We start from the raw sequence: 16,489 nt of genomic DNA, 5'->3' as shown, positions 1-16,489 counted from the left end.
CAAGCTAAAGTATATTGGACGTAAGATTGAAATTGTATATATACTATATATTATATTATATATACCAGCCCATTCATTCCAAACACAACACATTTGGAAGTAAGAGATCAAAGTAAATTTTTTATTTGCCCAAAATCGTCCAAAGTTGCGCAGGTTACGCATAGTTTACCCGTTTACCCGCACTTGGTCGATTTCACCGGGAAACTAAATTTTATAAATAAAAGTCGACCCATTCAATTTAGAATCTCAAAACCGAGCTTAGAATATTCCCTTGGCTCTCCTGAGTTTCTCAATCAATATTTGAGGCAAATCGGTCCAGGGATTTCTGAGTTATGATCGGACAAACATACAAAGAGACAACCAAACAGAGATAAATATTTATAGATATATTTGCAATCACTCCTTTTATTGAAGAACTATTGAAAAGAACAAACATATTTTTAATTTCATAAGGAGCTACGAGGTCATATAATTGCACTATTAATGTCCCATTATTTGACCTTCTCCTTATGTCAGTTTGAAGTGACATGATGAGTTGATAAGAGTGTTTACATAACTAGATAGTAAAAATAAACACTTTTCAAATAGACTTCTTAACAAATTAAATGTTTGCTTTTCTTAAACCTAAAGGGATCATGGAAAAAAGAGCTTTAGCCCCAAAAAAGAGCATCAATTTAATGAATATAAATGTTAAAACAATGTATCATGAGAAAATTTTAATTATATTATGTATTGGGAAAAATTTTCGATTGAACTATTTTAATTAAACCCTAAACATTTTTCTTTTCGGTTTTTGCATGCAATGTACTTTAGTTTGGCGTAAATATATCTTTCTGTAATATTATATTGTTACTTTTGAACAATCTGCTTTCAATAAAGAGTCGCAAGAAGATTTTTTTTTTCATTTTTGAATTTTGTAGGATGGACTAAAATATTTTGATTTTGTTTACTTTGAAAAATATTAGAACATAATCTGACTAGCTCATATTCTCCGGATAACTAGGTCTTTAGCAATTTGATTGTTTGGAATTTTAAAAATGTAGGAAAACATGTGAGCTATGAAAAACCTCAATTTTTATATCAAGAATTTGGCTGCCTTCCCTAACAACCCAAACAAAAGACAACTAACCCCCCCTCCCCCCAACAAAAAATTAAATATTCAAATAAATATTGACTAAATCCTTCTCTGACAAAGGCAAAACAAAAACTTAATTTTGACAAACCCGAATTTTAAATAGTGTACGCTAAAACCATGTACTGCACAGGTTATAGTATATAAAGTTATGATGTATGCCAGAGATAAGAGAGTTACAGAGATCGATTATCAGCTAAAATATGCTATATTTTCCACAGCACGTTCTATTGTGTACAAGTACTGTAAATCAGCAAACATCGGTATTCAGGGATATTTAAGGATCCTTTCGATACAAAACGCAAAAGTTCAAAAAAGACTGAATTCATAAATGTTATGTTTCATTTTTAAAAATGTAGTATTTCCCTTGAATGGGTATTAATGGCATTCTAAAAACCTATCGTAAAAACGTATAACATGTCGTGCTGAATCAACTTAGGCCTGCGCAAGAATGTAAGGCAAGGAAAGTTTATTGCGGTCGTGTATACTCTGCGTACATATTGAAACCAGTTCTCTTTGGGCGGAAGTTGTAAACAAGAATAGATGCATCAGTGATCGTTTGGTGTCCGAGGAGGTTAAGAGCATTAAATTTTGAAAATTTTGATAATTAACATAATAGTTTCCTATGACCAGAATATTTCATCGACTTTTTATGTGAAAGATGGATCCCATTTCAGACTTCGACATCCGTCTTGTGTTTACATTACCGCCCAGAGACAGTACACTACAGTACAAAAGATGTGTACACTTCTGAAATAACTTTCCTTGCCTTAAAATCCTTGGGCCTACGTATCCCACCCTGTGAAAGGAGATAAGTTGCCTGTGTAGTCTGAGATGTACGCTAATCCTTTACAATTTGTACAGGTCATGTACTTCACTTTGAAAGGTCAATCAGTACAGGGTGAGTAAAAAAAAAGTGTGATTTGCGGCGCCTGGTGCAAAATTGTACCTTTTTTGTGCATTTCTCCTGTATGGTGTTTTTTCAATATTTTTTGGAAATTTTTAAACAATTCGTAAATCTTGTTTTCTCTCAAAATCAAAAATTTAGAAAAAACAAAAATGTGTAAATAAATTGTTTCTATCGAAATCTAAAGTTTAAAAAAGATTGAATCTCAGAATCTCAGAAAATGTTCAAAATTGTAATAAGAAAATTCGCAATTTTTAGTTCTGGTATAGTTTTTCAATGGTTCTTAAGGTTTCAAATAAACAGCTATATCTAATACTTAAGAATAAACTAAGAAGAAAGGTAATTTAAGTAACTTTTCCTTAAACTTTAGACCAGAACTAAAAATTCGGAATTTTCGTATTACAATTTTGCGAATTTTCTGTGATTCTACAGTAAAAAGATTGATAACGTATAAAAGAACATTAATAGTAAATATTTAGATGGACCGGAAAGCATCATAAATTATTTAGAGAGCCATCTTCATTCATACACTTACCAATCCTTTAAATGGTTTAACTTATTTATTTATGTTTACTACATTATTACGGTATATTAGGATATGTCATGCATACGGTTTAACAGGTACGTGGAAGTTTTTATAGTAATACTTAGAAGTAGAACACTATAACGACGTACTGTAAAGATTTGATTAGAAAGTAACTAAATAGTTGCACTTACTCTAAACTTCTAATCCTTGAAAGGGATAGTTTCAAGTAAGCGTAATATCAAGTTACTCGTTATGCAAAGATGACAATGCCCCAGAGACAACGGTACCCTTAAAACTGTGTATGAAAATGTGTGAATTAGAGATATCCATGATTATAATTTTGAAAATTGATTATTGCCAATTGTGGTTTTGTTTGGGTGGGATAGACTCTGGAACCTCTCCCCTGATATATTTTGATGGGGGAGACAAAAAAAAAACAAATAAATTATCTCTTTTTTTTTAGGTTACGTTCTAAATAAAGCATTATTGACTATTGTTTTCTTTGATGTTAATAGAGAAAACCTTATTAAGTATTATTGTGAAGTATATAATATTGACATTTCTCTTCCATTGACCATTTTATTTACTTCACAACAATACTGAATTGATACCACTTAAATTATACAAACAAATAAAATTATATAAACCATTGTAAATGATGAGTTATAGTAAGGTATATTGAACCCTGAAACCCTGTATTAAAACTACAGTTATACAATATTAATTAATTTTGAAATGAATATACGAATTTTGAAGAGGCATATTTTGAAGGAGAGTAGGAGGTGTGACGCTACTATACAGCAGTGTATATTTATAAAACCATAAGAGGATAACGTGATTTTTTGGAAAACAAATCATTGGAATAAATAAGTGGGTATTAAGATTGAATATATTCATCCATTTTGGAATAGTTTCTTAAGTATGGTATAGTGACCCAGAATGCAATGTTGAACAAATGTAAATTATAAGTTGACCAATATTAAGTTTACTTCAGTTAGACGTGGTTCAGTGGAGGTATAATTTCAAGAAGTGTCACATTATCCATTCATTATTTCACGCCCGGACCATTTTTATAATGTCACACCGGTCCAATATGTGACATAGAGTTTTATTAAATAAATTAGTTTCTAAAAGCAAGGAAAGATAAGTCAAGTTATATTACTAAGACTCATATTGTATTGTGAGAGACCTCGGTGCTCTATATTTTCTTTACCTCTTGTAGTCTGTATATAAGGTTAGTAAAGAGAAATAGATATCACCAGTATCATCACAACCAGGGAATGCTTCAAACCTTCCTCTGGGTTTTCCCTTTAGGTTTGATATGTAAGTAAAATTCAAGCTTCAAATCAGCATTAACTTGTAACACTTTTATCAACTATAACGTATTTCGAGAATTGCAGAATTGCACAGAAATTACAGGGCCCGCAATTGCGCGCGAGTTAAATCCATATGCGCGCTTTGGAACCCCTACTTAATAATAATAATAATACTTTGCCACAAACTCTTATATTCTAATCCCTATAATCTTGCAAGTTGCAACCCAATGTTGTAGACCTTTGATATGTCAACCTGTGAATTATGTAAGATTAAATATCCCAGGTTTCCAGTTCCACCATCAGGTTGTAGAGGAAAAGGAACTATAGCATATTGTAGAGGAAAAGGAACTATAGCATATTGTAGAGGAAAAGGAACTATAGCATATTGTAGAGGAAAAGGAACTATAGCATATTGTAGAGGAAAAGGAACTATAGCATATTGTAGAGGAAAAGGAACTATAGCATATTTAATTTTGTGGCAAAGAATCAAATCCTTTAAAATCTACATGGACCGAATTTAATGAATTCGAGCTACGTCACTTAACTATCTAATACTAATGCTGCTGGTTTAAATTTGAACCACCGATTCAAAGTTAAAGATTAAGGAAGGATTTGAGTCGCTAATTCAACTTTAAACCATTTGCTAGAAATAAGATATGGTAATTAAGAAATGTATCATTTACTCTCAGACAAATTATAATCATTCCTTTTTAAAAAGCTGGTTTTGGTATGCAACAATTTTCATTTAATCCCGCCGGGATATTTTCATCTAAAGATACTTTGAAAATCTACAAAGGCAAACAAAAAATCCGCAAAATCCGCAAGCCCTCGGCCGATCGGGTTTATCATTGAATCCCTCGGGGGTTTAAATTTCCATTGATTCTAATTTGTCTTTTTTATAAAGGCTACATTTTTTTATGTAAATAATTTGACTTCCTGTATAAAATGCTCACAGCTAATTGTTTAAAATTTGTTTCTCAAAAAAAGAAAATATCTAACATATATATTTTTATTTCTGCCATGTTAAAAATCAATTAACTATAGAAATAACCAAATTGTATCAGGACAAAATTCATATGACACATTTTGGCATGACGTGTAAAAAACTGTTGGACTTGCTGTCCTTAACCTTTTAAGGGCGAAACCCAAAAAATAGTTTTTTTACAGTGAGAACCAGAAAGCGATCGATAACTTTACATTGGACTTTTCAAATTCCAATGAGCACATGGGACACGTATATTGTGGGGTGTAAACAACTCCATTTCACAAAATTAATATTTAAAACTAGTAATTTTCTAAAAACATTAAAAAGTTAAAGTTTTCTTTACAGTCGTCTTCGTATTCCAAAGTTTTCTGGTTCTTACTGAAGTTTCACCAAGGAGTATGAAATAGAAGGGAGATACAACTGACGCGGCCCGCCCTACCATAGGATTATACATGCTTTGCAGACGGTACTTGGTACTTCATTTGTATCAGAAATATTCTGAATAGGTTATTGTATACGCTGCAATTGTACATCAGACAAATATTTCTTATTCAAATGAAGTACCCGTCTGCAAGTAAAATCATATGGTAGGTCGGCAGCGTCAGTTATATCTCCCTTCTTTTTCATACTCCTTGAGTTTTACATCTAGATAGTATAGCTATTATAGGCGCTGTATCTAGTAGAGAAACTATACCTTCTTGGGTATCTCGTCACAGGTGAATACAGTTTAACCCAGAACCTCGGAGATATATACAGAATTCATAAAATGTCGTATTCTAAACTATAGGATTCATGGAATGCTGCAGATGTTTAGTTTTTAATTGAAAAATTATATGGAGCACTTTAAAACTGTTCACGCATATTCATGATTATTTATTAAGTTTTTCAATTACTGAGATTTAGGTATAATGGTATAAAACCCATTGAAAAGTTGTCAGGACGACATTTTATAAATTCTTTCGATGTTTCCGAAGTTTTTGCTTTAGTTGTACGTTAAACATAAAATAACAATTTTCAAAGCAATTAAAATTTTATAAATTAAGTTTTCGTTTACACAAACTCAAATTTTCAAATCCCTATATCTTTGCAACTTTATGGTGTAAACTTTTTTATATTTCAAACATGTAGATTATTTGATCTAACACAATTCACAGTTTGATGTGTATCTATAAGTCTACGACATTGGGTTACAAAGATGTAAGTAGTATTTAACCTCAAGCTGTAATTGTTAATAATTGAAAGAAGAAAAAAACTATAAAACAATTAAATTTTTGGATAATTATAGACAACTTTATATTGTATTTAAAAACACTTCAAAACCTTGACAGGAATTTCGAGTCTTTGCCACAATCTCTGGTTTCATTGCAGCACAATGTCGTAGATCTTTAATATTTTAAACTATGCATTCTGTTAGATCAAATAATCTAAGGTTCCGATTATATAGAGATTATACAATTTGAATTTATGGTAAATACTCAATTCCTTTCTTAAACCAATTTTCAATTTTTTATATGACTTTTTTCTTCGATTTTTTTTAATTTATTGGGCATCAACGGGCAATTCAGCTATTTATACAGTTTTTTAATCCACATCGTAAAGTAAACTTATTCAGAATGTCTCCACGCGTCCAAGCTAGGGATGTGCTATCTGGTGGTGTAGGGTGAGTTTATTATAAGTTAATCCTAAATTTAATATTTTAAATTTTTCCTTATTTAGATTAATTAAACTGATATTTAGATACCCTTACGAGGGCACCATACTTCGTCAATTACGCTCTGAACCCTGGGAACAAAAAGGTTTAAAATTTTTTAAGGAAAATAATAAACTAAGAAAAATATTCACAAACAGTTTTTTAGATACTCAATCCTTTTCATCGTCTCCTCTTCACAAGAAAGGTATTTTTTGTTATTTTTGCAAAGTTTTTACAAGTTCATAAATATTTCCTTTTGACTTTTGATATCGCTCTGAATTGGAATTGATTCCATGTTTTTTAAACAGCATCTTCTCCTTGTACACTAAAGTATAAAACAATAACAACAAAGTTCGTGGATTTTCAAATATTTTTTCGCGCATTTTTAAAATGTCACAAAAATAAAAAGCTTTTTGATACACATTTTTTAAATTCTAAGCATTCAAAAACCTTCCCTGGGATTATGTGAGGTTACACACAAAATGCTTGCCCAATCGGTTTATTGGAAACAAATGGACAAACAGACAGACAGACACCTGGATAAGCAAAGTATATATATATATATTGCTAGGATTTTTGCATGACGGTCTAATTCTCAGACAACTGAGATCAGTTCCAAACTCTTATAAAGGTATGGAATAAATTCATAATTTTAGACATGTTAAAAAAAATAATAGCGGCCGATTTTTCTGTAAATAGTTAGTTTGTTTGTTTTTGACTTGCCAAGTTTTTCCCTGGAGTCTTTATCAGGCGAGACTGATTTAATATTTTGCAGAGTTTTCTCTTTGGATTTCCGATATTATAAAACTCAATTTTTTTGTTAACATTTTTTAATCAACAATCTGTTGTGCTGGGTACGCGAGGACTTTCATTGATTTTATTATTTGTATTGCACTGAAAAGAAAATCAAAGTTTGAAGAAAAAAAAACTTACTATTTGCACCAAAGAAATTTTTCTTTTCTACATAGGCTCGTAAGACCTCCACTCTTTTTTTTTGTCTTATAGCCACGGCACTTGGTTAAGAATTTGGCTAAGCCCAACCTTAAAAAAATAATAGGCTATGGCAAGATAATTATGAGTAAGACATCATTGAACAGTCGGATTATATTGTATCTTTTACATGTAGAGATCAGCATCGTTTTTGTTACCCACCGAAATTTTTGAGAACGAACGAAACTTTTCGCCAAAGATTTTGAATTTCAGCAGAAAAAAAACACTCAATTAATGATCGTTTAGAGAAGAAATAGAAAACGATATTTTTATAATGAAACAACAAGTTTTCCTTAAGAATTAAAAAACGATAGTTTTTTACAAAACGACCAATTTTTTCTCTAAAAAAAAACAAAAAGAATGAAAATGAACAAAAATTTTGAGAACAGACAAAATAATTTTTTTCTATAACGATTGAAAAAAACGAAATGGGTCGTTTACAAACGATGAACCAACTAACAAAAAAAATCCGAGCGCGTTCATCTCTATCAAAAATTATGTCAGTTACATATTAGAAATTTAGAACATTTTTGTGCTTCTCAAGAGATCTTTAACTATTTGTTTTGTTTAATATTTGAGAAATGAAAAAAAAATTAAATCATTTCATTTTATCAAATTATCTCTCCAGAAATTTTATTATAAGAAACTGATTTTTTTCTGTCTACAAAATGGGCTTTCTATGATATTGTATCTAAATTCTGTGCTATTACATGTACACACATTAGAAGATTCCTTTTAGCAGGTTATCTGCATGATGGATTGATTTTGAGACAGCTGAGATCTGGTTTACCTGCCAAAGGTATGAAAAAGAGAACTGTTTATTTAATCTATTTTGATTTTTTTTTTCAATATATAGAGCTCTACAAATTACAAAGGAATTGAGTCTTTGCCAAAAACTCTGATTTTTTAATCCATATATCTGTGCAACCCACATCGTATGTCAAACTTTGAATTTTTTCAGATGAAATATCTAAGATTGAAATATCAAAGATTTAAAACGTTGGGTTGCAAAGATATAGGGATAAGAATAATGTGGCAAAGACTCAAATCGAAGTTTGAAATATCAAATGTAAACACCATAATGTTGAAAAAATAAAGATATTGGTATTCGAAAATTTAAGTTTGAGGCATAGACTCGAATTGTTTAACAGCTTGCATATTTATATGTTAATTTCCCCCCTATGCTGCTCTATAGTATAAAGTTTAAAAAAAAATTTACTTTATCAAATTTATATTTTTATTTATTCTTATTGTTAAGTCACGTGTATTCAGTTTTTTTTTTGGCAGGATATCTTTCTGATGGTTTGATGTTGAGACAGCTTCGATCTGGGGTATCTCCAAAAGGTATTTCAACACAATTACGATTTCGTTGGTGGGCTGGAGAGGGGTGGGGTGCTTGAAAACCAGGATGTGCTGGGGGGGGGGTCAATTTGACCCCCCCTCTAAATCCCATATTTGATGTCCAAATATAACAAATGATGCATCATTGGAAAGCTCTTGTGCTCTACTTTTAGAATCTGCCAAAAAAATTGGAAATTTGCAAAAATTGAATTTTTTATCGCAAAATCCAGCTATATAGTAAAAAAAAACTTGTCCAAAAAATGAAAAATTATACATTTTTGAAAAGCCCTTGACCATGCCATTTCAAATATGCAAAAATGGAATAGGGTTTAGGACAAAGTCATCCATCCATATTAGACAAAAAGGATAGGGTTAAGTATTTTTAAATTGATTCAAAATTTTGCAATCTAATTATTTTTCTCCAAAGATAATCTTCATGACGGGTTGATTTTGAGACAACTTCGATCAGCGGTTTCTCCAAAAGGTATTTTAAACATATAAAAAATACTTTTTCTAAAGTCAAAACATTCACTTGAAGGTTTAAAATGTGATTATTTTTTCTTAAGGTAATCTTCATGACGGTTTGATTTTGAGACAACTTCGATCAGGGCTCTCTCCAAAAGGTATGCTAAGCAGCTAAAAATAAGCTGCTTTTATTGTTTTAATATTTATGTGAACACTAAATACAATAATCAGCATATTTATCAATATAGTTTCGGTTACTGAAATAGTTATAAAATTTTAGTACAGTGGTAAGCGATTATATCAATACAAAAAAGACGACATTTTTCTTTAAGTTTTGATTGTTAAACAGCTTTTTCGAAATACAAGTTTACACGTAATCAAAGAGAAGCTGTTTTAAATGACAGCTTCTCTGGACGATCCATGCCGGTACATGCGTAAAGAGTCGACCCAGCTCGTTTTATGCATCAAATGTAGCCTGGCGATTTCAGAATGATATTTAAGTAAACAACTTTTTATTGATATATTTGCTAATTACTTCTTTTTTAAAGATAACATCATTACGATTTGATTTGGAATTTTGAGACAACTTTGATAGTAAATATATATCTTAATGGGCGTGCCATCTTTCGAAAACGCATTTTCCCTTAGAATTGTTACTATTTATTAAACTGATTATTTCCGATTGTACTCTCTATACAAAAGTGACAAGCTCATTTTTACAGCAGGAAAGCATATGGAAATTATCAGAATTTAACACTCTTAAGCTTAGAAAAACGACAATATCTTCAACATAGTTGATCGTACAAAGGTTTTAAGGTTTCTTTTGTGAATCGATCACGTCCATCTTTGAATTAAGGGTCTCTTATAATTACGCTCACAGTCCCTTTAAATCATAATTACGCTTACGATCCCTTTAAATTGTTTGAAAAGATGGGTGCTTTAGTTTTTTTTCCATTTATTCTATCAGCGTTCGTTTTCTCAGTTGTTCAGTAAAATTTTGATTTGTTTGTTTTCAGAATCATTCTTAGTTTTCCATCAGTGTAATTTGTTTTCCATCAATGTAGTTTGTTTTCTAAATCAATAAAATTGTTCATTCAGTAAGAGCGTTCGTTCAGTAAGATTGTTTGTTGATAAAGATTGTTTGTTCAGTAAGATTGTTTGTTTCGTAAGATTGTTTGTTGATAGAGATTGTTTGTTCAGTAAGATTGTTTGTTGATAAAGATTGTTTGTTCAGTAAGAGCGTTCGTTCATGAAGATTGTTCGTTCAGTAAGATTGTTTGTTGATAAAGATTGTTCATTTAGTAAGATTGTTTTTTGATAAAGATTGGTTGTTCAGTAAAATTGTTTGACAGTAAGATCGCTCGTTCATGAAGTTTGTTTTTTTAAGAATAATTGTCTGTTCAGTAAAATAATATCGTTCTTTCCAAAATTCGTTTAAAAACGTCTTATTTAATTCAGTACGTTTGATCGAATAAATCGTTCGTTCATATTAGTAGTTTGTTCATTTTTCTACACAAAACTATCGTTTCTGATAAATATTGTTTGTTTTGAAATATTTTTTGTTCACGAAAACGATCTCTAACTATTCCTTGTTCCAGGTTATCTTCATGACGGTTTGATTCTCAGACAGCTCAGATCAGTAACACCAGCTAATAAAGGTAAACAGAATCTATTAATTTATACGGACTATTTCATTGTTAAAAATCATTATTAGAATTAGTTAAAAGAGCAACAATTTAAAGTTATAAGCGAACATGGGCGAGAAGCACCATGGAATCCTATATAGTGAAGATAAAATTGTGGTGATTTTTTATTTTCATTTTCTTAATGCTTTACATTTTCTTTTTTCAAGGATATAGACAAGACAATCTAATAATGAGGCAGTTAAGATCTATGGTATCTAATTATGAAAGAGGTATATTTGTCTAGAGTTGATATATAATACAGTGAAACTCTTAATAACGAATGCATCGGAAGAATTAATCAAATGTCGTCTTTACAATTTTTCAATGAGTTTTATACTATATTATGTAAATTTCAGTATTTGTGAAAATAAATAAATATCCATGAATATGTGGGAACAGTTTTATAATCATTTAATTAAGAAACTAAATATCTGCAACATTCCATTATCAGAAAGTGAAGAATACGACATTTGATGAATTCTTTCGATGTATTCGTTATTAAGGGTTTCACTGTATTTGTATGAACTTCTTGCTATGCCTAGGATTGGGCGTATTCATATTTTTAAACGTTCGTTCCTCTTTCTAGAACGAGGGCTTTCAGCTGGATCGTTTGTTCCTTGTTTGCTATTTGTCCAATCGTTCCATCCCCGTTCCGGTCTAACAGAGTTCATGGTTTGAAATATCTAAGGTCTACGACTTTGGATTACAAAGATATAGGGATTATAAAATCAGAGCTTGTAGTAAAGACTTAATTCATTCAGATTTAGAAAGAGTTTCTGATTTAGAAGGTGTTATTAATAGAATAATTTTAGACCATTCTTTTCAACCAATTGCCGTTCGTTCCAAGTTTGTTCATTTAATGATGATTGGGCAATTCTTCTCTTATATATATTGGGAGGTGGGGGGGGGNTTGGGGTATGTCCAAATGTCTCTGACACGGGGTTGTTCAGATGTAAGGAAAAAAAAGAGTTTGCGGTAAGAAATCAGTTCATTAATTAAAAAATTTCGAAATTAAATATATTCATATGTTTAATTAATGTTTTTTTTTATAGTCTATTTACTTTTAGGGTAAACTTTTGGAATAGTTTCAGAATAGTAAATGTTTTCAAAATTGTTTCTTATACTATACCATGCAAATTTGGGCCTTGACAGAAAATATTTGCAAAAAACGAACCAACAAAAGTTTTCTTAATCAAAATATTTTCTAAACGGTTAACATATTCCATTATTTCGAACATGACAACTATGAAAAATTGCGCTAGTTTTTAGTACTTGGTGGACTTTGAAGGGTTTTTAACTTTAACCTCGCTGACTTTTTGTAGCCTTGGACATGTAAACTTTAGAACTTTACAGTATTTTTTTTTTATTTTTTTTCAGAACTATAATTGGAAAATTTCTAATAGATTGTTGCGTTAGAGCTTGCAACTGTGCTCTACATCACAGTGATCTATCCAATTAAAACTTCAGGGGATTTTGTATGCTTTCTTGTTTTACACTTTTTTATTTTAAATATGATCTTGAGAACTGACAAATATTAATTATACATTTTGAGACCTGACAAATATTAAGTATACATTTTAAGACCTTACAAATTCTAAATATACATATATAGCTTGAGACCTGACAAATTTTAAATATACATATATAGTTTTTGAGACCTGACAAATTCCAAATATACATATAGCTTGAGACCTGTCGACAAATTCTACATATACTTATAGCTTGAGACCTGACAAATTCTAAATATATATATATATATAGCTTGAGACCTGACAAATTCTAAATAAACATATATTACTGACCCGATTCTGTGGAAGCCCGGTTCTTGCCCATATTCTGTACAGTACGTCGCCCTAACCAGACTAACATACGACAGGGGTCAATTTTCTTGACATAGTCCCGTCGGAGGGCTAACTCTGACAATTCCCATAGCGCGTTCAGACTTTTTACAGTACCCGGCCTAATCCTAGGCCTATTTGACCGACCCCACTGACTTAGTCCACCGTGATATATATATATATAACTCGAGGCCTGACAAATTCTAAATATACATATAGCTTGAGACCTGACAAATTCTAAATATACATATAGCTTGAGACCTGACAAATTCTAAATATACATACATAGCTTGAGACCTGACAAATTCAAAATATATATATAGCTTGAGACCTGACAAATTTTAAATATACATATATATAGCTTGAGACCTGACAAATTCTAAATATACATATAGCTTGAGACCTGACAAATTCTAAATATATATATAGCTTGAGACCTGACAAATTCTAAATATATATATAGCTTGAGACCTGACAAATTTTAAATATACATATATATATAGCTTGAGACCTGATAAATTTTAAATATACATATATAGCTTGAGACCTGACAAATTTTAAATATACATATAGCTTGAGACCTGACAAATTCTAAATATATATATATAGCTTGATACCTGACAAATTCTAAATATATATATATAGCTAAAGACCTGACAAATTCTAAATATATATATAGCTTGAGACCTGACAAATTCTAAATATATATATATATAGCTTGAGACCTGACAAATTCTAAATACATATATAGCTTGAGACCTGACAAATTCTAAATTTATATATAGCTTGAGACCTGACAAATTCTAAATATATATATAGCTTGAGACCTGACAAATTCTAAATATATATATAGCTTGAGACCTGACAAATTCTAAATATATAGATATTACTCTTGTCTTTTTCAAATTCCTTAGAAGCAATTTTGAAAGGAGAACTAAACATGAAGAAGCAATATGTTGAAACAACAATAAGAATAAACAACTTAACAGTTCTTATAAATCGAGAAGACAAATAACCAAACATTCTTGACTTTAAAAGGGACTTTAAGTGTAATTTCAAGTGCACAGAGATCCAAAGAAAGCTCTCACGCTGAAACCAATGGGATATTTTTACAATTATTTAATTAAAACTTGTTTTAAACAAGTGCTTCACGGGCCTAAAATGTCTGCATGTCTAGGGTTACAAAAAAGATAGAAGAGAGTTAGATAGGTAAAAATTATAAAGGCCAAGACTTTGTGACACTTTAAATTCGACCCTGTCTTGAAAAATGATGCAACTTTGCATATCATCCTTGATCTATGTGAGTGACCCTCCATGCAAAAATGGCAATCTCTGATTTACAACAGTAAACTATTTATTTTCATTTGCGGCTTTTCTGCAAAGTGACAGTTGCGCATTACTTAAAATCTATTACTTACGATCATTTTGTTCATTTTAAAGGTTTCAAGGGTACCAATGTAAATAGAACAGATTTCCCCAATGTAGCTTGAATCTTGATATTCAGGATCATTACATGATGGGATAATTTTGAGACAACTTTAGTCGACTGAACCATCGTATCCAGATACACAAGGTATTAATTGTTTTATTCAAATCCTTAAAGCAAAGGGTGAAACTATCGGGCGCCAGTTATAATTAAAGTTTTTTTTTGATTTTACAAAAACATTGGAAATATTTGTCATACAATTTTTCAACTCATCCTTAAGAATGAATGTTTTAAGTCAAGTTAATGAAGGAAATTGTTCTATGACTTATTAAATGCAGTTCAACAATTTAATAATGTCGAAATTTAGTAATTTCGCGGCATTTCAGACACAGTTTGTGTGTCTATCTATTTATCTATTGATTCGTTTCGACCTTGAATTTGACAAACCAAAGAATAACTTGTTATTTTTAATTCTACATTTAAGAAATTTTGATGATTAAATGATTTTGAAAAAGAATTTTTACTTTCAAATAAGTCAACGTTTTTTTTTAAGTTCTTTCTTGTTGCAAAGACTCATTTTTAAAACAATTTCTGGAGCTGATCAATTATATGAAGAAAAAAGACTAAAATCTCAAGTGTATTAAATTTCAACTTCTTATTAAACAGCGATTAAAAAATCAGAATTTAGAGAAGCTATAATGAAGTTGTACCAGGGATGTCCCATAAATTTAGGGAAGCTATGAAGTTGTACCAGGGATGTCCCATAAATTTGGAGAAGCTATGAAGTTGTACCAGGGATGTCCCATAAATCTAGAGAAGCTATGAAGTTGTACCAGGGATGTCCCATAAATTTAGAGAAGCTATGACGTTGTACCAGGGATGTCCCATAAATTTAGAGAAGCTATGAAGTTGTACCAGGGATGTCCCATAAATTTAGAGAAGCTATGACGTTGTACCAGGGATGTCCCGTAAATTTGACCTTCTCCTTCTGAGTGAACCATGTGTATAGTTTTACAACTTGTTAAGTGAAATAAGTGAGTTAGAGCGGTAAAATACAAAGAAGTTGTGACACTTTAAAGTTGATTCTGTCTTAAACATTTATAGCTGTTTATAAGCAGGCTGAATCTTTGTGTAATTTGATAAGCTAAAAGTGCACCGTTGTAAATCAGGCATGTATCTCTACAAATAAATGATCACATTTAATTACTTCGGCAATTGCTTTGACAGCATAGACATTTAAAATTGTATTTTTCCATACCTTGAAACACTTAAAACTGTGAAATAGGAAAATTGCACCCCGGGACAGGCAGGTTTCCCTTCGCTCTAGCTCCCTCGTACGTGAATGGATGACTGCCTGGTCGTGGAATCTTGCCAAGATCAGACAAATTGGAAAATCCCAAGTCCAGATTTTTGCAACCCGGGACTGGCATCAAATTGTCTTCTTTGCCGTTCTCAAGAAATCAAATAAGTCAAAAGAAAAACGAAGATCGATTTCAAACCAAGGCTTTATCATTTATCTAAACAATGCTAAGATTCATCCACACCACCCAGTGTAGACGTAGAGTTGACCCAGCACTTTTAAACCAGGAAAAACGCCAATATCTTTCTAATTATTCATCAGTTAAAGGTGTCAAGGGTACCTTTGTAAATCGAACAATGCCACCTGACTTAAACTAAAACATCTGTAATACAATAATAACAATAATACAATTATTATACATGCTCTTGGCTGAGTCTATATATATATATATATATATATAAGGGTGTACAAGATACAAATAAATTAATCCAAACTTAATTTTAGAGGAATCAGAGGGAACTGCACATTACCAAGAACTTCACTAGATTATCACATATAAAAAATTATAATATTGCTTAATTTATATCTTTTAAATTCCTGAATACTGATAGTTTTAATGTACAAGTAGCGTTTCAATAATTTTCCGTGAATAATTGTAAATTTATTAATGTAAATAAAAAATATGTTTTTTTTTGAAATTTTGTGAAAAGAAAAAATGTAACTTTTAAATCACATAACTAGTATTGCCATTTAATTGGCTTTAATTTAGAGAAAAAGAAAGAGAAAGAAAATAGAAAAAACTATAGTTTATAGAAAGGAGAACGATGAGAGAAAAGAAAATGTAATACTTGAGTAAAAATTAGGGTAAAAAGAAAAAATAAAAAAATT

At 30.7% G+C, this 16,489-nt stretch overlaps 1 protein-coding gene across 6 annotated transcripts; it reads left to right on the top strand.

Annotated features, from left to right (window-relative positions):
* Positions 1-2,310: 2,310 nt before the first annotated feature.
* On the top strand, positions 2,311-16,292 carry LOC111704126 (uncharacterized). Of its 6 annotated transcripts, none has more exons than XM_023476267.1 (14): positions 2,311-2,378; positions 5,534-5,582; positions 6,479-6,526; positions 6,604-6,662; positions 6,723-6,761; positions 7,128-7,187; positions 8,286-8,345; positions 8,834-8,890; positions 9,315-9,371; positions 9,454-9,510; positions 10,951-11,010; positions 11,205-11,267; positions 14,380-14,448; positions 16,106-16,292. In XM_023476267.1, the coding sequence occupies exons 3-13, from the start codon at positions 6,480-6,482 to the stop codon at positions 14,415-14,417; spliced, it is 597 nt and encodes a 198-aa protein (XP_023332035.1). In that variant the 5' UTR covers positions 2,311-2,378; positions 5,534-5,582; position 6,479; the 3' UTR covers positions 14,418-14,448; positions 16,106-16,292. The 6 variants fall into 6 exon arrangements, with proteins under 6 accessions (XP_023332035.1, XP_023332033.1, XP_023332031.1 ...); XM_023476263.1 differs by lacking the exon at positions 2,311-2,378 and adding an exon at positions 3,811-3,888 and having other exon boundaries at positions 8,289-8,345; XM_023476262.1 differs by lacking the exon at positions 2,311-2,378 and adding an exon at positions 3,811-3,888.
* The last annotated feature ends 197 nt before the right edge of the window (positions 16,293-16,489 follow it).

The sequence above is a fragment of the Eurytemora carolleeae genome, unplaced genomic scaffold (assembly GCF_000591075.1).
Source record: "Eurytemora carolleeae unplaced genomic scaffold, Eaff_2.0 scaffold308, whole genome shotgun sequence".
In the NCBI taxonomy this organism is placed as follows: Eukaryota; Metazoa; Arthropoda; class Copepoda; order Calanoida; family Temoridae; genus Eurytemora; species Eurytemora carolleeae.
Note: the sequence above shows the minus strand (reverse complement) of the source record. Positions and strands in the feature narration are given on the sequence as shown.

Coding starts and splice junctions, on each gene's coding strand:
- LOC111704126 (XM_023476262.1), top strand. CDS start 3,846: ATGCTTCAAACCTTCCTCTGGGTTTTCCCTTTAGGTTTGATAT. Junction 6,527..6,603: donor GTGCTATCTGGTGGTGTAGG/GTGAGTTTATTA, acceptor ACTGATATTTAG/ATACCCTTACGAGGGCACCA. Junction 7,188..8,285: donor AGTTCCAAACTCTTATAAAG/GTATGGAATAAA, acceptor GATTCCTTTTAG/CAGGTTATCTGCATGATGGA.